At 38.9% G+C, this 23,252-nt stretch overlaps 2 protein-coding genes across 2 annotated transcripts; one reads left to right on the plus strand and one right to left on the minus strand.

Annotated features, from left to right (window-relative positions):
• The first annotated feature begins 2,470 nt into the window (after nt 1-2,470).
• On the plus strand, nt 2,471-7,916 carry LOC131102689 (GTPase KRas). The gene is made up of 5 exons (XM_058048151.2): nt 2,471-2,776; nt 3,002-3,121; nt 3,558-3,736; nt 5,232-5,391; nt 6,065-7,916. The coding sequence occupies exons 2-5, from the start codon at nt 3,011-3,013 to the stop codon at nt 6,176-6,178; spliced, it is 564 nt and encodes a 187-aa protein (XP_057904134.1). The 5' UTR covers nt 2,471-2,776; nt 3,002-3,010; the 3' UTR covers nt 6,179-7,916.
• Nucleotides 7,917-8,070: 154 nt separating this feature from the next.
• On the minus strand, nt 8,071-15,186 carry cbx7a (chromobox homolog 7a). Its single transcript, XM_058050468.2, has 6 exons — nt 14,896-15,186; nt 12,942-12,985; nt 12,769-12,834; nt 12,605-12,671; nt 10,440-10,725; nt 8,071-10,367 (listed from the first exon to the last, which is right to left on the minus strand). Exons 1-6 carry the CDS (start codon nt 14,962-14,964, stop codon nt 9,979-9,981), a joined length of 921 nt encoding a protein of 306 aa, XP_057906451.2. The 5' UTR covers nt 14,965-15,186; the 3' UTR covers nt 8,071-9,978.
• Nucleotides 15,187-23,252: the final 8,066 nt, after the last annotated feature.

The raw sequence follows: 23,252 nt of genomic DNA on the forward strand, positions 1-23,252 counted from the left end.
CTTCTGGTAATATTAGAATTTTATTTTCTCTAAAAAAAGAATTTCCCAAGAATTACAACTTTATAATTTTATGACTTCTTAAAAATAACATATTTGTCTTTAATATTTCAACACTATGGTAATAAAATGAGAATATTTATTTCTCATAATATTATGGGTTTATTTTGTAAAATTGCTACTTTTTTCTCCTAATATTTTGACTTTATTCTGATAAAATGACAGCTGTTTTTTTTTTCATTTCTGCTGCTTAATTTTCATAATATTTCAACTTTTTCTTGTAAATTTTCTTCTGGTAATATTAGAACTTTATTTTCTCCAAACTAATTTTCCAAGAATTACAACTTTATAATTTTATGACTTCTTAAAAATAACATTTGTCTTTAATATTTCAACACTATGGTAATAAAATGAGAATATTTATTTCTCATAATATTATGGGTTTATCTTGTAAAATTGCTACTTTTTTCCTCTTAATATTTTGACTTTATTCTGATAAAATTACAGCTGTTTTTTTTCCATTTCTGCTGCTTAATTTTCATAATATTTCAACTTTTTCTTGTAAATTTTCTTCTGGTAATATTAGAACTTTATTTTCTCAAAACTAATTTTCCAAGAATTACAACTTTATAATTTTATGACTTCTAAAAAATAACATTTGTCTTTAATATTTCAACACTATGGTAATAAAATGAGAATATTTATTTCTCATAATATTATGGGTTTATCTTGTAAAATTGCTACTTTTTTCTCTTAATATTTTGACTTTATTCTGATAAAATTACAGCTGTTTTTTATTTCTGCTGCTTAATTTTCTTAAGGTAGCAATATTTCCATATTTTTCTTTAATATTTCAACACTATGGTAATGTTTTTTTTCCATTTCTGCTGCTTAATTTTCATAATATTTCAACTTTTTCTTGTAAATTTTCTTCTCATAATATTAGGACTACTTATTTGCGGTATTACGTGTGCGTATTTAACACATGTGCCGTCTCGATATGACGCTCGCCTGAGTCTGACCTAACTAGGTCATGCCCATCTATAGGCTCATGGGTCACAAGGCACGCATTCCCGAGTAAATCATCCGACACTCCGGATTCCATATTGAGCTGGGATGTCTGTTTTTCTAGTTCCTAAAAAGGCGGCCACATTTGAAACGTGTGTGTGTGTGTGTGTGACATTACTGTTGTGTTGGTTGGGTACAGGTGCTGAAACATTGTGCAGTGAGCATGTTGTAATGAGCACAGTCGTGCACCCCCCCGTCCTATCCCCATTCTCCTTTAACACACACACACACACACACACAAGGTGGTCACACTCAGCAGCTTTAGAACCACACACACTTTATGAAACATATCAAACAAAAAAAGTATTATATATATGCCCTTTAAAAAGCAGTGTCCTGTACATGTCGGTGCAGTGGCAGCTGGGTAATGTAGTCAAAGGGAGTTCTGTGCACCAGCACATAGACACAGCCGGCCGGCAAACTCAGGACAGGAAGCTTGTTTATGTGCACGCAAATACACGTTTAGTGAGGAGCAAAATTACACTACAGGAATGTTTTTTTTTTTAATTAGTTTTATTTTGAAAATGCAACATAATGATATGAATGATGATACTCCCTGTGAAAATGTTCAGTTGTCAGTGTCGTATCAGTGTATTTTCTTCTTCGTCTGAATTTATTCCACTGTCGTCTTCCTTGCTCCTGATGAGATGTGTTCAAACTTAATACGAATCAATGTAAAAAAAGAAATGAAATATTTTAAGATGCAAAAAAAAATGTTGTGTACAAAGGATGTGAATGTGAAATATCCTTGTGTATATTAAAATTTAGGCAACAATGTAATTATCAAATTTTATTTCACTATGACTTTATTTTCAATAGCCATTTCCTCTCATTTTGTCTCATTCTCTCAAAGGACAGATGGACACAGGATTATCTGTGTGATTTTAGGCAAAGATTAGATAAGAGAGCAGATGCACTCAGTGGGAGAGTGTGGCAGCAACATGAACGTCACAATGTCAGGATGGTGGATCAGTGTGTGTGTGCGTGTATGCTGTATGTTCTGCACAGTGACCACTAGAGGGCGATAAATGAGCGTAAATAGGCTAGACTTGTGTTGTGAATGTAAATACTTTGTAGCAACATTTACATGACAAAATCAATGTTTACTACAATTTGTATGCGAAATAATATTTTTGAATTAATGGGATAAGCTCCCTGGTGAGGATAAGCGGTACAAAATTAATGAATGAATAGTAATACTTACAAAATACGGTGTATATTACAGCACTGATAAACGCTGAGGTAAGTTCCAGTGTCTACAGGGTTCCCCAGAGACCACGCCTAACTTTAAATCATTACAATTTCTGATTGGACGGTTCATTTAAAAGTAGGTGGGATTGAAGTTTGAATCTCTACTACGATTGGACGAATTTGATGTCTGTTGTAAAGCCCTCTTTTGATTGGAGGTTTGAGGAGGGGATTAACGCAATGATTTGGACCGCTTGAACCGCAATGGAGGTTTAATGAGGATTTTTATAAATTCCGGCTTTTATTTATTCACAACTTTTAGCTAGTTAAGGTACAGAAGTTTTTTGGAACTGTCGACGTCTTTTATATTCAGTTGTAGCCAAAAAGAAAGCTCGGCGACTTTACTCAAAGGGTTTTTTCGTGTGGTTTTGGGGAAGGAAATAGTCTAGAGGCTAAAGCTATGTAGCAAGCTAATCTCATACATTTGCTAGTGACCTGCTAATCAATTTAGACGCTATTAAAGGTAAGTCTTGTTTTCTTTTCTCCCTTTTTTCTACATAAACTTTGTCGCAAGTCATTAACGACAACAGTGACGTAACTAGAATGTGCAAGAGTGTTAAAAGTTAAATCAGGGTCGCCATGTCGAATGTGTATCAGATCAGATGCTATCAGTTTCACCTGCAGGTCAACCAAACGACGACGACGACGACGATTGTTTGTGCTGACATTTTTGTTGTTTTGTTTGCAGTTTGCAGGCATGACGGAGTACAAGCTTGTTGTGGTGGGTGCAGGAGGCGTGGGCAAGAGTGCTCTAACCATCCAACTCATCCAGAACCACTTTGTGGACGAATATGATCCAACCATTGAGGTGGGAAGGCCATTTCCGGGTTTTGTATCTTGTCTTGACTCTTTGGCTTGTTTGTACCTAAACGCATCTTTTGGCTTAGTATTAGTGACTAGTTAGTGTTTGACTCATCCCATAACTCTTTGTAGCTGTTTTGTAACTACCTAACTGACTGTACTGTATGTAAAACAAGAAATATGACTCAAGTCTTGTGACACAGGGGACTTTATTGATATAAATGAGTAGAAATAGTATAAATAAGTCCAAAACATGGCTGCCTCACTCACATGACAGTACATTAATTTATAGAAAAATGTAAAAATCAGTAGTAAATGTTATATTTTTGTAGCAGTGCATTTGGGTCCCGTACAGTATACAATTTATTGGCAATGTTTTTTTTTTGACATTTCAGTTTATTGCAACACAAAGTGTGAATTGCAGTGTTTGTGTTTCCTTGCAGGACTCCTACAGGAAGCAGGTGGTGATCGACGGAGAGACGTGTCTGTTGGACATCCTGGACACGGCAGGTCAGGAGGAGTACAGCGCCATGAGGGACCAGTACATGAGGACGGGGGAGGGCTTCCTCTGCGTGTACGCCATCAACAACACCAAATCCTTTGAGGATGTTCACCTCTATAGGTACTATGCGAGATACGAGATACGGTTCCATCGGTAGCCGCCTCCTGGAACGATAATTCCTTATATCAGGGGTCTCAAAATCAATTTACCTGGGGGCCACTGGAGCTAGGGTCTGGGCAAGGCTGGGCCGCATCAGGTTTTCCAAAACAAAAACAAAACGCATTTATTAAAAACAGAAAAATATACAAACTTTTTCAGTGCTTTGGTTCCGATTTTCTACAGTAAAAACATTCCACTGTTCTCAAATATCTTAATTTTTATTTTTCTGCACAAAATAAGATGAAAAATAAATAAACAAATCAAGAATAAAGAAAATCAATCAGTAATAAATAAATATTATAATAATAATAATAATAATAAAACAGCAAATAATAAATCTTAAGAAACCACATATAGTTGGTGGGTAGACAAATTATTTTTTTCAGATTAAAATTAACAAACCCTTATTAGAGCCCTGTAGACATGACAAAACACGACTATAGTCACATTTATACTTTTTTTTTTATTTACAACATATTGCACAACTGCAGTGTCTTGAGACACATGCTAACTCGCAAACTAGAGAGCTAGCGACCTAAACGGCAGCCTTCAAGTTATTTCCTTTCAACTTAAATAGCCAAAAACTTACCACTTCCACACGGATAGGGAGGATAACTATTAACAGCTATTTAACCTTTAACATGAACATTAATCAAACGTAATATTTTTTTTCTGGGTACATGATACCATACAGCATCCATATCAAACTTGCGCGGGCCGCACTAACATTAAACTTTTATATCAAGGCGGGGGCCTCAAACTAGTGTCCTGCGGGCCACATTTGGCCCGTGGGCCGCGTGTTTGAGACCCTGAACTGAAGACTCGTAATCATAGGATTCTTTTTTTAAAATATATATATTTTTAATCATATCGAGATACGTATTGAATCAACAGAGATTTACAACCCTAACAGGTACTTGAAGGCCACATTTCCACTCAGGCCTGATAGGGATTGCTTGTACACGGTACGTTAATGACATCATCCACTCAAAGGAGCGTTGAGTGTTTTGAAAGTTCTTCCTCTTGCTCGGAACTCTTACTTGAACTAGTGTTTGATATTTTGTGTGAGTGTTGTTTTAGGGAACATATGTACTAGTTCTCAAGCAAAGACACCAAAATAGAACAAAACCCGCTCAGGTTTTTCTTTTATTCTTGTGATCATTGAATTGAAACTAATTTAAAGTGTCGGAACTGACACAGACGGGTTTAGATTGAATGTCTTTTGGGTTATATTTGGATTTCTTTGTTTAATTATTATATATCTTTTAGGAAATTGCTCAAACAGGAGCTGGCAGAGACGCTTATAGAAGCGTACAGACAATAATACAGGTCATGTGACCAGATCCTGTTTGATTAGTTGTGTTTTTAAGCATTTGTTGCAAAATCTTGGCTACAAGCAGCATGGATGGAGTCGGGTTGAGCTTGACTGTCAGTGGCTTCATCTGTCTTGCCCCAGAGAGCAGATCAACAGGGTGAAGGACAGCGACAGTGTCCCCATGGTGCTGGTGGGCAACAAGAGCGACCTGAGCTCGCGCTCGGTGGAGACGCGACAAGCCCAGGAGCTGGCCCGAAGTTACGGCGTGCCCTTTGTGGAGACCTCAGCCAAAACCAGACAGGTAAGTGTGGTGGCAAAGATGGCCGCATGCTTGTCTTGGGCGCACATGATTTGTAAAACTTTTTTTTTTAGGATATCTGTGGTCTGTGGGACATAGACACAAACACGTCTCCCAAAGCATTTTGAGCACAGCCTACAGTGGGTGCTACATATGTCATTTATGCCAATTATATTTTGAATATAAATATTTAATACATGTTTTTAAAATGTATTTGTATTTTAATTTTGAACTAATATAATTTAAAAATCATTTTTTATATTAATTATTTTCCAAAAATATGTTTTGAAATATAAAAAAATTATTAAAATATTTATGAATAGAAATAAAAATTATGAATAAAAATATTAATACATTTGTATATATACTTTTTAAAGACAAAATTTTTAAATATTGAAATAAGACAAAAATACAAATTTTTAAAAATATTTATATTATGCGTGTGAATATATACATATATATTGTGTGTGTGTGTGTATATATGTAAATATACAATAATATAATTTTTTTTTATTTCAATATTTAAAAGTTTTGTCTTTAAAAAGTATTAAAAAAATAAAATACAAATAATGTATTAATATCATAATTTTAATTACTATGTATATATATTTAATATAGTGTGTTTGTGTATATATCTGTATGTACAACTGAGATTGAAACAATGTCTTGTCGGCAGGGCGTAGAGGAAGCGTTCTACTCACTAGTACGGGAGATCAGAAGATACAAGGAGACCAACCGCAGCAACAAGAAGAGCAAGAAGAACACTCAGAGACGTTGTATGATACTATAGCAGCACACGCATACACACACACACACACAAACAAGCCCCTCCCTTATGTCAGGTAGGTAACACCACCTGCAATGTATTTTTTCCATTTAATGTGAACTTTTATTTTCTGAAGACCACTTTTCTTGTAACTAGCAGCATTCGATTATTATTTTTTATTTTGGCAAAAAAAAACAAAAAAACATTTGTTGCTACAGTAAGTGGCGTGTTGCCACACTTTGCACTGATGATTCATTCAGACTAAATGGTAAAAGGCTGGTGACGTTTCTGTATGGATTTTTGACACAAATACATAAATGTTTGAAATAATCAATAATCATTAGGTAGGCAAAAAGTAGCCACATGGGGGCACTGTCATTACTTATTGCTGGATTTCATGTCACATCACATCCAGTTGTCATACCGTCTCTAAGACACTAAACAAGAATAGCTGTAACTACTAAAATTCGAGCAAAATTGACACATACGTTTCCATTCTTGCAAAGTATTTCTGGAAACGCAATTACTAAGATAGTCCATCACCACAGAGAGAAAAAAGTTTAGGAAACAACAAAAAAACCCGCAGAGAAGCCACCTTTTTCGCCGTTTGCTAACCACTATCGCTGTTGTTGAGTGGATCCCAGTATGTAAGCGACCCAGTTCACAGTGAAGAAAAACAAACACAATTTATACTATTGTTGGAACGCAAAAATAATGAAAATCAGAAATACACCTACAAAAATGTCCAGCGATGCTCCTCAGAGAAGGCGATCCAGGTCTGAAATTCGGCTCAAACTTGGCTATGGAACTCACTTTGATAAACAGATTTGGTGTAAGAACGCAACAAGACATGTTAGAAGCATTATTTTCATTATGTCCGACAGTGAATATGAGCGACTACCTATTATTATTATTATTCACTTTAATTTCCAAAATATTGCACAAACATACTGAGTGTGAATGTATGTGTCTGCTTGTGAAAGTGACGCAAACTGCCTCTAGGTTAGGGTGCTTTACCCTAACATTTTTCCACTTCCTGCTTGTACTTGAGAACACATGTCATTAACTTCAGTCCATTTTTCCCTAATTAAAATGACTTAACTGAGCACAGCCCACAGCCAACCACCATTGACTCCCAACTAACTGCCTAGAAATAAAGGAAACACATTTCCATAACAAGCAGTATTTTTAATTCTAATACATGTTCACTGTGATGATTTACCAAAGTTGACGCACAAGCGCTGTCTGCGGTTGAAGAACAGCTTGAAAGTGAAAGTCACCACATTATTAGGTCAACCAATGTCTCAGATCCTGTTAAGTTAGAAACAACGTAAGCACTTAGTCATACCGGTACACTGTTGCCATTTTAATGACTAAAATCATCTACAGAGTACATTAAGGGCTGTTTAGAATGACCTTTGAGTGTAAACGCACGAGAACCGCGGCTAACACGCCGCTCTGCAGCAGGAAACCGAACGCAGCCTTGCACTTGAAGTATTTAAGCGTTAATTTAATCCTGTAATCCTTGAACTGAAATCCACTGACAAGTCACCTGCTGTCTGATGGCCGTTTCCACTTCCACTTGTAGATCAAGTAGGATCATTGAGTCTTCTTTAATAGGTTGACACTACTGTAGTCATTTGGCTGATTTTCATTTGTTTTCTTTAGTTGAAAGCGCCCTCTAGTGGAGATGTGAAAGACATGTATAAATGCTGACTGAATATTCTTTTGGCCCCATTTGTAGTAAAAAGTTAAGACCTTGGTTTTATTTTACCATGTATTTATTGACCCAGTTTTTTAGTCTGGTTCAATAGTTACTCCTTTCTTGGATAGACTCTCATGGAAATTACATTCAACAAAACAAACAGGCAAAATTAGTGCTTTTTAGAGTGACCTTTTATTGTGGCCAGTCTATAGACCTATATCCTCAGACCGTCCTGGATTTTATACACAACAAAAAATTAAGCTCCGCAACAAAAGTGTTGTTATCACTTCTTGGAGTGACCTTTTATTGTGGCCAGCCAATAGACTTTTATATGCTCAGACCCTCCTGGATTTTACACACAACAAAAATATCAGCTCCACAACAAAAGTGTTGTTGGCGCATCTTGGAGAGACCTTTTATTGTGGCTAACATATACATTATATGCTTAGACACATATACATTATATGCTTAGACCCTCCTGGATTTTACACACAACAAAAATGTTGTAGGCGCTTCTTGGAGTGACCTTTTATTGTGTCCAGCCTATAGATTTATCATCTCAGACCGTCCTAGATTTTACACGCAACAAAAATATCAGCTCCACAACAAAAGTGTTGTTGGCGTTTCTTGGAGTGACCTTTTATTGTGGCCAGTCTCTAGATTTATCAGCTCAGACCCTCCTGGATTTTACACACACAAAATTAAGGTCTACAACAAAAGTGTTGTTAGCGCTTCTTGTAGTGACCTTTTATTGTGGCCAGCCTATAAACTTATATCCTCAGACCCTCATGGATTTTACACAGAACAAAAGTGTTGTTAGCGCTTCTTGGAGTGATCTTTTATTGTGGCCAGCCTATAGACTTATATGCTCAGACCTTCCTGGATTTTACACACAACAAAAAATGAAGGTCTACAACAAAAGTGCTGTTAGCGCTTCTTGGAGTGACCTTTTATTGTGGCCAGCCTACAGATTTATGTGCTCAGACCCTCCTGGATTTTACACACGACAAAAAATTAAGGTCTACAACAAGTGTTGTTAGCGCCTCTTGGAGTGACCTTTTATTGTGGCCAGCCTATACATTTATTGTCTCAGACCCTCCTAGTTTTTACTAGATTATCTTGCTTACTAACACTAATACATGTGCCCAGGCGCACATATTAATAATCAAATTCTTTATTATATAGAAATGATATATGAGATGATTTATTATGATTAATATAGTTCATATATCCAAACTTATGTAGTTCTAACTTTAGAATTTCTTTGAAAAAACATGTACCTAGAAAGGTTAAAGGTTGTACATAAACCAACTTTTATTAACCAAATAGTTATTTTATTACATCATTACCGGAAATGCAGTCGAAATAAACGATTCCAGACACATAAGTTAGTTTAGCTTATACACGTGACATGCAATAAATAACAAAGGCTCACTACTGTCCCATCTAATGTACTCCTGGCGTACATGATCCTACAAAGCGTTAACAGCAGCAGTGTAAAACGATATCATCCTCCTTTTGACGAGCACAAAGGCTAGTAGTGTAAAGAGCCGACTATCAACTGGTGATACAAAAATAGAACCAAGTAGCATTTATAGGACTTAAAACGGACAAAACAGACAGCAAACACAACATTACTTCTTTTTTTTTGTGCATCCCTCTTCCTTCAAATGCAAGAACTTCATCTGAGCAGCAGCAGCAGTCATTGTTTTATTTAGTCTTTTTGTTTTATTTCTGGTGGGACAGAAATAAACTTGACTCCGGAAAGGCGATGTCTGCACAAAAAGGTATTCATAAGAAAAAAAGAGGGCCGATGGAAAGCGGGCCCCTGAGAGAAGATACAGTATCAGATTTAGGATGCTGGAAAGCACTGAGGACAACTGAGTAAAAAGTAGCTGCATGGAAGTAGTAGTGTGTTTATTTGACTGCTGTCTTTGCCGTCTGCCTCTTTTTAGAGCTTTTTAGCCATTTTTTGTGGACATTCTGGTTGCCTAGTAAAAGCCACAATAATAAAAATCACTTTTAAAGTCAAAGGCAATAATGTCGTCTCAGCAGGAAAAGGAGTGTATCTTTGTAAACATGAGTATTTACATCAGTTACAAAACGAGTGGCAAGTCCGCTAACATCCGCTAAAGAAGCCTTCCGCCTCGGCGGCCTCCTTAAAAGTCACCGTCAGCGAGTTGATGGTCACTTTTGTCACGATCACCTTCCCGAAATGCTCCGAACCGCCTTCCGTTGTCGTGGTAACGCACTGATTATCACTCGCCGTCTGGACGCTCGCGATCACTGAGCGCACGCCGGGACTCTCCGGCTGTGACGCCGCCCCCTCTTCACCTGTGTCCCCGCACACGTGGTTGCCCGTGGTAACCGCGTCTCCTGCTCCGTCGTCCGACCTTGAGGCAGTGTCCTCACACAATTGGTCGCACACGACGTCTGCGCTTTCCTCCATCGCCTCCATCTCCAAGTCGTGTCGCTCCAGCGCCGGCGGCGAGCTGCACTCCGACGGACCTTCAAAGGGTAAAAAGATATTTAGAAACCACCTTTAGAGGTCAAATGTCATATTCACGGTCAAAAACAAACCATATAAGCTGTCTTCACGTCGCTCTTCTGCAGTGCTTTCCGATTCTTGCTTCTCTTCTTCGCTTGTGTCTTCCCAGTCCGCCACCTTCTGCCTGCTCGGCCGAGCGAGCGATCTGCGCTTGGAAATCTGCTGCTTGTTTCGCCTCCTCGCCGAGCGACAGTACGGGCCTCCACGCTCGCCGTTGTCCACATCTGTGCTCATGGATCGGGTGAGTGAGAGACGGAGCCGGGGCGGAGGTTTGTCCGCAGGCTTGTGGGCACTCCGGAGGTCCATGGCGAAGAGGTTCTAGAAAGAGAACCAGAAATGAGACCTCAGGTACCTTCATGATCTGATGAGATCCAATACAATACAATAACAACAATGCTCTTGATTGATACTCCAAAATATGACACTTATTTAACTCAGAACTTCCTTGATGAGCTTTCTAGTTCGCGTTCTGCCTTCTTCCCGCATCCACTATTGGAACTCTTTTTTTTTTCTTCCAACTTTTTTCAACTGTAGTCTCTGGAATGAAGCGGAAACCTATCACACCCTCATCGAGGGGCCCGGAAGAACCCAGAAATGCAAAAAAAAAAATAATTTTTTGAGGTGTTGATTTTTGGAAAAAATGATAAGGGGTTAGCCTTTGTTTTTTTTCCAACTTTTTTTTCAACTCTTTTCATTTGCAGTTTTCTGATGTGGAATGAAGTGGAAACCTCCCACACCCTCATTGGGGGTCCCGGAAGGCCCCATAAATGCAAAAAAAGACACATTTTTCAAGGTGTTGATTTTTGGAAAAAATGGTAAGGGGTTAGCCTTTGTTTTTTTTTTGTTTTTTTTTAAACTTTTTTTTCAACTCTTAAATTGCAGTTTTCTGATGTGGAATGAAGTGGAAACCCCCCACATCCTCATCGGGGGTCCCAGAAGGACCCAGAAATGCAAAAAAACCACCATATTTTTGAGGTGTTGATTTTTGGAAAGAAAAGGTAAGGGGTTAGCCTTTTTTTTTAACTTTTTTTTCGACTCTTTTAAATTGCAGTTTCTGATGTGGAATGAAGTGGAAACCTCCCACACCCTCATCAGGAGTCCCGGAAGGACCCAGAAATGCAAAAAAAACACCATATTTTTCAGGTGTTGATCTTTGGAAAAAACGTAAGGGGTTAGCCTTTGTTTTTTTTTTTCAACTTTTTTTTCAACTTTTTTAAAATGCAATTTTCTGATGTGGAATGAAGTGGAAAAACCTCCCACACCCTCATCAGGAGTCCCGGAAGGACCCAGAAATGCAAAAAAACCACCATATTTTTCAAGTGTTGATCTTTGGAAAAAAAGGTAATGGGTTAGCCTTTAGGTTTTTTTTTCAACTCTTTTAAATTGCAGTTTTCTGATGTGGAAACCTCCCACACCCTCATCGGGGGTCCCGGAAGGACCCAGAAATGAAAAAAAAAGACAATTTTTTTGAGGTGTTGATTTTTGGAAAAAATTTTGTTTTTTTAACTTTTTTTTTTCAACTCTTAAATTGCAGTTTTTTGATATGGAATGAAGTGGAAACATCCCACATCCTCATCGGGGGTCCCGGAAGGACCCAGAAATGCAAAAAAACACCATATTTTTCAAGTGTTGATCTTTGGAAAAAAAGGTAATGGGTTAGCCTTTAGGTTTTTTTTTCAACTCTTTTAAATTGCAGTTTTCTGATGTGGAAACCTCCCACACCCTCATCGGGGGTCCCGGAAGGACCCAGAAATGAAAAAAAAAGACAATTTTTTTGAGGTGTTGATTTTTGGAAAAAATTTTGTTTTTTTAACTTTTTTTTTTCAACTCTTAAATTGCAGTTTTTTGATATGGAATGAAGTGGAAACATCCCACATCCTCATCGGGGGTCCCGGAAGGACCCAGAAATGCAAAAAAACACCATATTTTTCAGGTGCTGATTTTTGGGGAAAAAAGGTAAGAGGTTAGCCTTTGGTTTTTTTTCAACTTTTTTTTCAACTCTTTTAAATTGCTGTCCTGTACTTTCAAGGCCATCCACAAGCTCACGCCTCACACTGTCCTTCATTTATTCCTTAAATGTTGATTTTATCCGTTACTGTTTTTATCTGTATCTTCTAAAATGTCCTTGAGTGTTAAAGCTAGACGCTTACAGTGTGACTATACATTTGTACAGGAATAAACAATATAGATACTCTACCCTCAGGACCAGACTTCTGGGTCGGAGACCTTTCCTGCGATAGGCCAGAGCTCGGATCTTCTCCTGACTGCCACCGAAAGAGACGAGAAAAAAAAAAACCAATGTGAGTGACCCACAACAACAGTTAGCCAACCATAGATAACCCAAAAAACAACCACACTTACTTCTCTTCGTAGGCATGGACCAAACAAGGGTCCAGAATATTGTCCTCGGGTTCCCAAGTGCTGTACCTACCAACATGAACACACACATGAACATCAATCATCATCATCATCATCATGGTGACCATGCTGGAAACGGGATGAAGTCATTGGATGATGACTCAGCGCTGACTCACTTGGGGGGCCATCCCTGCCACTTCAGTAGGTACTCCACGTTACCCTGCACAGCGCAAGAAACGGACACATCAATATAAACAATACACGTATTATATTTCATATATTCATAATCCATATTATCTCCTTTGTGATGTGTAGTTTAGTCTATTACATGTAATACATATATTACATTCATGATATGGCAGTTAAAGAGGACAAGATGTCCTTTTCCAAGGTAATCAATTCTATAATAATCAATTTAATATCTAAAAAGGGCGGCACGGTGGTCGAGTGGTTAGCGCGCAGACCTCACAGCTATAGGAGACCAGGGTTCAATTCCACCCTCGGCCATCTCTGTGTGGAGTTTGCATGTTCTCCGGTTTCCTCCCACATTCCAAAAACATGCTAGGTTAATTAGCGGACTCCAAATTGTCCATAGGTATGAATGTGAGTGTGAATGGTTGTTTGTCTATATGTGCCCTGTGATTGGCTGGGATAAGCAACGCGTCGTCCCGTGTTGATGTGTCATGAGGATAAGCAGTAAGACGTACAGCAATGAATCTTGCACACAATAAAACTAAAATAAAGTAAAATTATTCCAACAACATGCATGCTAGGTTAATTGGCGACTCTAAATTGTCCATAGGTATGAATGTGAGTGTGAATGGTTGTTTGTCTATATGTGCCCTGTGATTGGCTGGCCACCAGTCCAGGGTGTACCCCGCCGCTCGCCTGAAGACAGCTGGGATAGACTCCAGCATACCAATGACCCTCATGAGGATAAGCGGTACAAAATGAATGAATGTGCACTTGGGGGACGTACAGCAATGAATGTTGCACACAATAAAACTAAAATAAAGTAAAATTATTCCAACATCATGCATGCTAGGTTAATTAGCGACTCCAAATTGTCCCTAGGTATGAATGTGAGTGTGAATGGTTGTTTGTCTATATGTGCCCTGTGATTGGCTGGCTGGCTACCAGTCCAGGGTATACCCCGCCTTTTGCCCCAAGACAGCTGGGATAGGCTCCAGCGACCCTCGTGAGGATAAAATAATGAATGAATTTCTAAAAATAGTTATGTCAGGACTGTGAAAAGTTTGGAAACTACTACGCTAATCTTATAAATCTAACACTACCGCTACTGTTAACACACTTATACTTTTTTTTTTTGAGTATTTTAGTACAACAGAAATATTTTTTGTAGTTCATAAAAGAAATGGACCATGATTCCCATGTGATTTGATAAAAGTCGATTTATGTCCTAAACAGGTATACATTAACACCATGTTTGATTGTGTACATAATGTACTTACAGTACGTGCACGTGCAAATGGGGAGGGGGGGGCTGTATTTTTCTCCCCCACCCTCCGGAGGAATGACGTCAGTAAGCGTCCCCATTCTTTATTTGACATGACGTCACATGGTCACACGAGCCGGGCGCTTTTTTTTTTTTTTTTTTTTTTTCCCCCTCCACGCACGCACACTTCTATAGAAGCGTACACCGTGTGCTCTGGTAGGCGGGGCCACGGGAAGGCGTAAACAACGTGCTGCGTGTTGCGCAACAGTCACGTCATTGTGGAACAATTGGAACCTGACGTACGTTGTGCTGTAATCATGTAATAACTTTTATAAATATATATATATATGTATATTGAGATATGCCGTTTAAATAAAAAAAAATAATAATAATGTAAGTGCCGATCGGACACCATCACGCCACGCACACCCCTCTCCATCACAGTGCACTACATCTGCGTGGGATCCTCTACAAAACATGCATCTTAACTTTACTCTTCTATAGAATAAAAAAAAAATACTTTATATGCGATTATGCGCAGGAGTACAATGACAAGTGCGTGGCCTTGTTTGTGTCCACCGTGGACGCTATACTCCTCCACTGGTGGTGGGAAAGCAGATGGAAAAATAAGTTATGTAAGTTTCCGCGGAGTGGATGAAAGTGTCGTGGCTCACCTTTCGGACTCTCTTCTTAGTGATGGACTCCACTGCGAACACTTGGTCTCCGATGGATGACAGCTCCATGCCCGCGCTAAAACAACCAGGCTGGTGGGGAAATAGAAGGGCGGGAATAAAGAATAAAAGTCCGGAACAATAAAGTCTTGCTTCCGGCGACACAAATCCCTCCCGAGGTCGCTCGCTGCGTGGTCGGCGTCCTGCAGAGTGTCCTCCTGGCTCACTTTTTCAAATCTGCGACACATCAACACGGGACGACGCGTTGCTTTAAGTCGCGCGCGCGCCTCCGACGCCATTACGTAGGGCCGAGCCCCCAAATGCGTGGCTGCGCTCGCGGGAACGCGCACGTAAACAAGAGCGGAGTGCAGAGAGAGAGAGGAGGAGGAGAGAGAGAGGGAGGGACAAGGTCAGTGTGCAAATTAGGGAGGAGGGGGTGACTTGAAGATGACAATGCTATTTTTTGAATCATATACTACAAAAATGACTATTTATTTTGTACTAGGGTTGCTCATTGACGTAAAAAAAAAAATACAATACTCAAATACGTACTTTTATTTACTGTATCTATTTGACTGTATTAAGTCAAATGCAATTCAGTGTCTTAGGTATGTATCTCATTTAAAAACAATTGCTCCCAATGGAAAATAATGTACACTAAAGTGAATTCATTTGTTATAAAATCAGAAAAGTATTTTAGTAAGTTCCCAGAAGGACACAGAAATGCAAAAAAAAAAACCACCATATTTTTGAGGTGTTGATTTTTGGAAAAAAACGTAAGGGGTTAGCCTTTAGGTTTATTTTTTTCCGAACTTTTTTTTCCAACTCCTTTTAAATTGCAGTTTTCTGATGTGGAATGAAGTGGAAACCTCCCACATGCTCATCGGGGGTCCCGGAAGGACCCATAAATGCAAAAAAAGACTTTTTCAGGTGTCGATTTTTGGAAAAAACGTAAGGGGTTAGCCTTGGTTTTTTTTTTTCCAACTTTTTTTTCAACTCCTTTAAATTGCAGTTTTCTGATGTGGAATGAAGTGGAAACCTCCCACACGCTCATCGGGGGTCCCAGAAGGACCGAGAAAAGCAGAAAAAGAAAAAATTTTTGAGGTGTTGATTTTTGGAAAAAACGTAAGGGGTTAGCCTTGGGTTTTTTTTCCCAACTTTTTTTTCAACTCCTTTAAATTGCAGTTTTCTGATGTGGAATGAAGTGGAAACCTCCCACACCCTCATCAGGGGTCCCGGAAGGACCCATAAATGCAAAAAAAGACAATTTTTTTCAGGTGTCGATTTTTGGAAAAAACGTAAGGGGTTAGCCTTGGTTTTTTTTTCCCAACTTTTTTTCAACTCCTTCAAATTGTAGTTTTCTGATGTGGAATGAAGTGGAAACCTCCCACACGCTCATCGGGGGTCCCGGAAGGACCCATAAATGCAAAAAAGGAAAATTTTTTTCAGGTGTCGTTTTTGGAAAAAACGTAAGGAGTTAGCCTTGGGGTTTTTTTCCCAACTTTTTTTTCAAGTCCTTTAAATAGTAGTTTTCTGATGTGGAATGAAGTGGAAACCTCCCACATGCTCATCGGGGGTCCCGGAAGGACCCATAAATGCAAAAAAAGAAAATTTTTTTCAGGTGTCGATTTTTGGAAAAAACGTAAGGGGTTAGCCTTGGTTTTTTTCCCAACTTTTTTTTTCAACTCCTTCAAATTGTAGTTTTCTGATGTGGAATGAAGTGGAAACCTCCCACACGCTCATCGGGGGTCCCAGAAGGACCGAGAAAAGCAGAAAAAGAAAAAATTTTTGAGGTGTTGATTTTTGGAAAAAACGTAAGGGGTTAGCCTTGGGTTTTTTTTCCCAACTTTTTTTTCAACTCCTTTAAATTGCAGTTTTCTGATGTGGAATGAAGTGGAAACCTCCCACACCCTCATCAGGGGTCCCGGAAGGACCCATAAATGCAAAAAAAGACAATTTTTTTCAGGTGTCGATTTTTGGAAAAAACGTAAGGGGTTAGCCTTGGTTTTTTTTCCCAACTTTTTTTCAACTCCTTCAAATTGTAGTTTTCTGATGTGGAATGAAGTGGAAACCTCCCACACGCTCATCGGGGGTCCCGGAAGGACCCATAAATGCAAAAAAAGAAAATTTTTTTCAGGTGTCGATTTTTGGAAAAAACGTAAGGGGTTAGCCTTGGTTTTTTTTCCCAACTTTTTTTTTCAACTCCTTCAAATTGTAGTTTTCTGATGTGGAATGAAGTGGAAACCTCCCACACGCTCATCGGGGGTCCCAGAAGGACCGAGAAAAGCAGAAAAAGAAAAAATTTTTGAGGTGTTGATTTTTGGAAAAAACGTAAGGGGTTAGCCTTGGGTTTTTTTTCCCAACTTTTTTTTCAACTCCTTTAAATTGCAGTTTTCTGATGTGGAATGAAGTGGAAACCTCCCACACCCTCATCAGGGGTCCCGGAAGGACCCATAAATGCAAAAAAAGACAATTTTTTTCAGGTGTCGATTTTTGGAAAAAACGTAAGGGGTTAGCCTTGGTTTTTTTTCCCAACTTTTTTTCAACTCCTTCAAATTGTAGTTTTCTGATGTGGAATGAAGTGGAAACCTCCCACACGCTCATCGGGGGTCCCGGAAGGACCCATAAATGCAAAAAAAGAAAATTTTTTTCAGGTGTCGATTTTTGGAAAAAACGTAAGGGGTTAGCCTTGGTTTTTTTTCCCAACTTTTTTTTTCAACTCCTTCAAATTGTAGTTTTCTGATGTGGAATGAAGTGGAAACCTCCCACACGCTCATTGGGGGTCCCGGAAGAACCCATAAATGCAAAAAAATACAATTATTTTCAGGTGTCGATTTTTGGAAAAAACGTAAGGGGTTAGCCTTTGTTTTTTTTTTCCCAACTTTTTTTTTCAACTCCTTTAAATTGCAGTTTTCTGATGTGGAATGAAGTGGAAACATCCCACACGCTCATCGGGGGTCCCGGAAGGACCCATAAATGCAAAAAAAGAAAAGAAATTTCAGGTGCCGATTTTTGGAAAAAACGTAAGGGGTTAGCCTTGGGTTTTTTTTTCCAACTTTTTTTTTCAACTCCTTCAAATTGTAGTTTTCTGATGTGGAATGAAGTGGAAACCTCCCACACGCTCATCGGGGGTCCCGGAAGGACCCATAAATGCAAAAAAAGACAATTTTTTTCAGGTGTCGATTTTTGGAAAAAACGTAAGGGGTTAGCCTTTGTTTTTTTTTCCCAACTTTTTTTTCAACTCCTTTAAATTGTAGTTTTCTGATGTGGAATGAAGTGGAAACCTCCCACAGGTTCATTGGTGGTCCCGGAAGGACCCATAAATGCAAAAAAAGAAAAAAATTTTCAGGTGTCGATTTTTGGAAAAAACGTAAGGGGTTAGCCTTGGTTTTTTTTCCCAACTTTTTTTTTTCAACTCCTTCAAATTGTAGTTTTCTGATGTGGAATGAAGTGGAAACCTCCCACACGCTCATCGGGGGTCCCGGAAGGACCCATAAATGCAAAAAAAGGCCATTTTTTTCAGGTGTCGATTTTTGGAAAAAACGTAAGGGGTTAGCCTTGGTTTTTTTTTCCCAACTTTTTTTTCAACTCCTTTAAATTGTAGTTTTCTGATGTGGAATGAAGTGGAAACCTCCCACACCCTCATCGGGGGTCCCGGAAGGACCCATAAATGCAAAAAAAGACCATTTTTTTCAGGTGTCGATTTTTGGAAAAAACGTAAGGGGTTAGCCTTGGTTTTTTTTTTCCAACTTTTTTTTCAACTCCTTCAAATTGTAGTTTTCTGATGTGGAATGAAGTGGAAACCTCCCACACGCTCATCGGGGGTCCCGGAAGGACCCATAAATGCAAAAAAAGACAATTTTTTTCAGGTGTCGATTTTTGGAAAAAACGTAAGGGGTTAGCCTTTGTTTTTTTTTCCCAACTTTTTTTTTCAACTCCTTCAAATTGTAGTTTTCTGATGTGGAATGAAGTGGAAACCTCCCACACGCTCATCGGGGCTCCCGGAAGGACCCATAAATGCAAAAAAAGACAATTTTTTTCAGGTGTCGATTTTTGGAAAAAACGTAAGGGGTTAGCCTTTGTTTTTTTTTCCCAACTTTTTTTTTCAACTCCTTCAAATTGTAGTTTTCTGATGTGGAATGAAGTGGAAACCTCCCACACGCTCATCGGGGGTCCCGGAAGGACCCATAAATGCAAAAAAAGAAAAGAAATTTCAGGTGCCGATTTTTGGAAAAAACGTAAGGGGTTAGCCTTGGGTTTTTTTTTCCAACTTTTTTTTTCAACTCCTTCAAATTGTAGTTTTCTGATGTGGAATGAAGTGGAAACCTCCCACATGCTCATCGGGGGTCCCGGAAGGACCCATAAATGCAAAAAAAGACAATTTTTTTCAGGTGTCGATTTTTGGAAAAAACGTAAGGGGTTAGCCTTTGTTTTTTTTTCCCAACTTTTTTTTCAACTCCTTTAAATTGTAGTTTTCTGATGTGGAATGAAGTGGAAACCTCCCACAGGTTCATTGGTGGTCCCGGAAGGACCCATAAATGCAAAAAAAGAAAAAAATTTTCAGGTGTCGATTTTTGGAAAAAACGTAAGGGGTTAGCCTTGGTTTTTTTTCCCAACTTTTTTTTTTCAACTCCTTTAAATTGTAGTTTTCTGATGTGGAATGAAGTGGAAACCTCCCACACGCTCATCGGGGGTCCCGGAAGGACCCATAAATGCAAAAAAAGGCCATTTTTTTCAGGTGTCGATTTTTGGAAAAAACGTAAGGGGTTAGCCTTGGTTTTTTTTTCCCAACTTTTTTTTCAACTCCTTTAAATTGTAGTTTTCTGATGTGGAATGAAGTGGAAACCTCCCACACGCTCATCGGGGGTCCCGGAAGGACCCATAAATGCAAAAAAAGACAATTTTTTTCAGGTGTCGATTTTTGGAAAAAACGTAAGGGGTTAGCCTTGGTTTTTTTTTCCCAACTTTTTTTTTCAACTCCTTCAAATTGTAGTTTTCTGATGTGGAATGAAGTGGAAACCTCCCACACGCTCATCGGGGGTCCCGGAAGGACCCATAAATGCAAAAAAAGACCATTTTTTTCAGGTGTCGATTTTTGGAAAAAACGTAAGGGGTTAGCCTTTGTTTTTTTTTCCCAACTTTTTTTTTCAACTCCTTCAAATTGTAGTTTTCTGATGTGGAATGAAGTGGAAACCTCCCACACGCTCATCGGGGGTCCCGGAAGGACCCATAAATGCAAAAAAAGAAAAAAATTTTCAGGTGTCGATTTTTGGAAAAAACGTAAGGGGTTAGCCTTTGTTTTTTTTTTCCCAACTTTTTTTTTCAACTCCTTTAAATTGCAGTTTTCTGATGTGGAATGAAGTGGAAACCTCCCACACGCTCATCGGGGGTCCCGGAAGGACCCATAAATGCAAAAAAAGACAATTTTTTTCAGGTGTCGATTTTTGGAAAAAACGTAAGGGGTTAGCCTTGGTTTTTTTTCCCAACTTTTTTTTTTCAACTCCTTCAAATTGTAGTTTTCTGATGTGGAATGAAGTGGAAACCTCCCACACGCTCATCGGGGGTCCCGGAAGGACCCATAAATGCAAAAAAAGACCATTTTTTTCAGGTGTCGATTTTTGGAAAAAACGTAAGGGGTTAGCCTTGGTTTTTTTTTCCCAACTTTTTTTTCAACTCCTTCAAATTGTAGTTTTCTGATGTGGAATGAAGTGGAAACCTCCCACACGCTCATCAGGGGTCCCGGAAGGACCCATAAATGCAAAAAAAGAAAAGAAATTTCAGGTGTCGATTTTTGGAAAAAACGTAAGGGGTTAGCCTTGGGGTTTTTTTTCCAACTTTTTTTTTCAACTCCTTCAAATTGTAGTTTTCTGATGTGGAATGAAGTGGAAACCTCCCACACGCTCATCGGGGGTCCCGGAAGGACCCATAAATGCAAAAAAAGAAAAGAAATTTCAGGTGTCGATTTTTGGAAAAAACGTAAGGGGTTAGCCTTGGGTTTTTTTTTCCAACTTTTTTTTTCAACTCCTTCAAATTGTAGTTTTCTGATGTGGAATGAAGTGGAAACCTCCCACACGCTCATCGGGGGTCCCGGAAGGACCCATAAATGCAAAAAAAGAAAAAAATTTTCAGGTGTCGATTTTTGGAAAAAACGTAAGGGGTTAGCCTTTGTTTTTTTTTTCCCAACTTTTTTTTTCAACTCCTTTAAATTGCAGTTTTCTGATGTGGAATGAAGTGGAAACCTCCCACACGCTCATCGGGGGTCCCGGAAGGACCCATAAATGCAAAAAAAGACAATTTTTTTCAGGTGTCGATTTTTGGAAAAAACGTAAGGGGTTAGCCTTGGTTTTTTTTTCCCAACTTTTTTTTTCAACTCCTTCAAATTGTAGTTTTCTGATGTGGAATGAAGTGGAAACCTCCCACACGCTCATCGGGGGTCCCGGAAGGACCCATAAATGCAAAAAAAGACAATTTTTTTCAGGTGTCGATTTTTGGAAAAAACGTAAGGGGTTAGCCTTGGTTTTTTTTCCCAACTTTTTTTTTTCAACTCCTTCAAATTGTAGTTTTCTGATGTGGAATGAAGTGGAAACCTCCCACACGCTCATCAGGGGTCCCGGAAGGACCCATAAATGCAAAAAAAGAAAAGAAATTTCAGGTGTCGATTTTTGGAAAAAACGTAAGGGGTTAGCCTTGGGGTTTTTTTTCCAACTTTTTTTTTCAACTCCTTCAAATTGTAGTTTTCTGATGTGGAATGAAGTGGAAACCTCCCACACGCTCATCGGGGGTCCCGGAAGGACCCATAAATGCAAAAAAAGAAAAGAAATTTCAGGTGTCGATTTTTGGAAAAAACGTAAGGGGTTAGCCTTGGGTTTTTTTTTCCAACTTTTTTTTTCAACTCCTTCAAATTGTAGTTTTCTGATGTGGAATGAAGTGGAAACCTCCCACACCCTCATCAGGGGTCCCGGAAGGACCCATAAATGCAAAAAAAGACAATTTTTTTCAGGTGTCGATTTTTGGAAAAAACGTAAGGGGTTAGCCTTGGTTTTTTTTTCCCAACTTTTTTTCAACTCCTTCAAATTGTAGTTTTCTGATGTGGAATGAAGTGGAAACCTCCCACACGCTCATCGGGGGTCCCGGAAGGACCCATAAATGCAAAAAAGGAAAATTTTTTTCAGGTGTCGTTTTTGGAAAAAACGTAAGGAGTTAGCCTTGGGGTTTTTTTCCCAACTTTTTTTTCAAGTCCTTTAAATAGTAGTTTTCTGATGTGGAATGAAGTGGAAACCTCCCACATGCTCATCGGGGGTCCCGGAAGGACCCATAAATGCAAAAAAAGAAAATTTTTTTCAGGTGTCGATTTTTGGAAAAAACGTAAGGGGTTAGCCTTGGTTTTTTTCCCAACTTTTTTTTTCAACTCCTTCAAATTGTAGTTTTCTGATGTGGAATGAAGTGGAAACCTCCCACACGCTCATCGGGGGTCCCAGAAGGACCGAGAAAAGCAGAAAAAGAAAAAATTTTTGAGGTGTTGATTTTTGGAAAAAACGTAAGGGGTTAGCCTTGGGTTTTTTTTCCCAACTTTTTTTTCAACTCCTTTAAATTGCAGTTTTCTGATGTGGAATGAAGTGGAAACCTCCCACACCCTCATCAGGGGTCCCGGAAGGACCCATAAATGCAAAAAAAGACAATTTTTTTCAGGTGTCGATTTTTGGAAAAAACGTAAGGGGTTAGCCTTGGTTTTTTTTCCCAACTTTTTTTCAACTCCTTCAAATTGTAGTTTTCTGATGTGGAATGAAGTGGAAACCTCCCACACGCTCATCGGGGGTCCCGGAAGGACCCATAAATGCAAAAAAAGAAAATTTTTTTCAGGTGTCGATTTTTGGAAAAAACGTAAGGGGTTAGCCTTGGTTTTTTTTCCCAACTTTTTTTTTCAACTCCTTCAAATTGTAGTTTTCTGATGTGGAATGAAGTGGAAACCTCCCACACGCTCATCGGGGGTCCCAGAAGGACCGAGAAAAGCAGAAAAAGAAAAAATTTTTGAGGTGTTGATTTTTGGAAAAAACGTAAGGGGTTAGCCTTGGGTTTTTTTTCCCAACTTTTTTTTCAACTCCTTTAAATTGCAGTTTTCTGATGTGGAATGAAGTGGAAACCTCCCACACCCTCATCAGGGGTCCCGGAAGGACCCATAAATGCAAAAAAAGACAATTTTTTTCAGGTGTCGATTTTTGGAAAAAACGTAAGGGGTTAGCCTTGGTTTTTTTTCCCAACTTTTTTTCAACTCCTTCAAATTGTAGTTTTCTGATGTGGAATGAAGTGGAAACCTCCCACACGCTCATCGGGGGTCCCGGAAGGACCCATAAATGCAAAAA

This window comes from Doryrhamphus excisus, linkage group LG16 (assembly GCF_037039965.1).
Source record: "Doryrhamphus excisus strain RoL-2023G ecotype Guam linkage group LG16, RoL_Dexc_Guam_v1.1, whole genome shotgun sequence".
Taxonomy (NCBI): Eukaryota; Metazoa; Chordata; class Actinopteri; order Syngnathiformes; family Syngnathidae; genus Doryrhamphus; species Doryrhamphus excisus.

Bases quoted from the DNA above. Each gene is read 5' to 3' on its own strand.
- LOC131102689 (XM_058048151.2), top strand. From the start codon at position 3,011: ATGACGGAGTACAAGCTTGTTGTGGTGGGTGCAGGAGGCGTGGGCAAG. The intron at 3,122-3,557 runs GTGGGAAGGCCA...GTTTCCTTGCAG, and splicing joins AATATGATCCAACCATTGAG to GACTCCTACAGGAAGCAGGT. The intron at 3,737-5,231 runs GTACTATGCGAG...GTCTTGCCCCAG, and splicing joins GAGGATGTTCACCTCTATAG to AGAGCAGATCAACAGGGTGA.
- cbx7a (XM_058050468.2), bottom strand. From the start codon at position 14,964: ATGGAGCTGTCATCCATCGGAGACCAAGTGTTCGCAGTGGAGTCCATC. The intron at 12,986-14,895 runs GTGAGCCACGAC...TGCGCTGTGCAG, and splicing joins CTAAGAAGAGAGTCCGAAAG to GGTAACGTGGAGTACCTACT. The intron at 12,672-12,768 runs GTAAGTGTGGTT...TTTCGGTGGCAG, and splicing joins GTCCATGCCTACGAAGAGAA to TCAGGAGAAGATCCGAGCTC.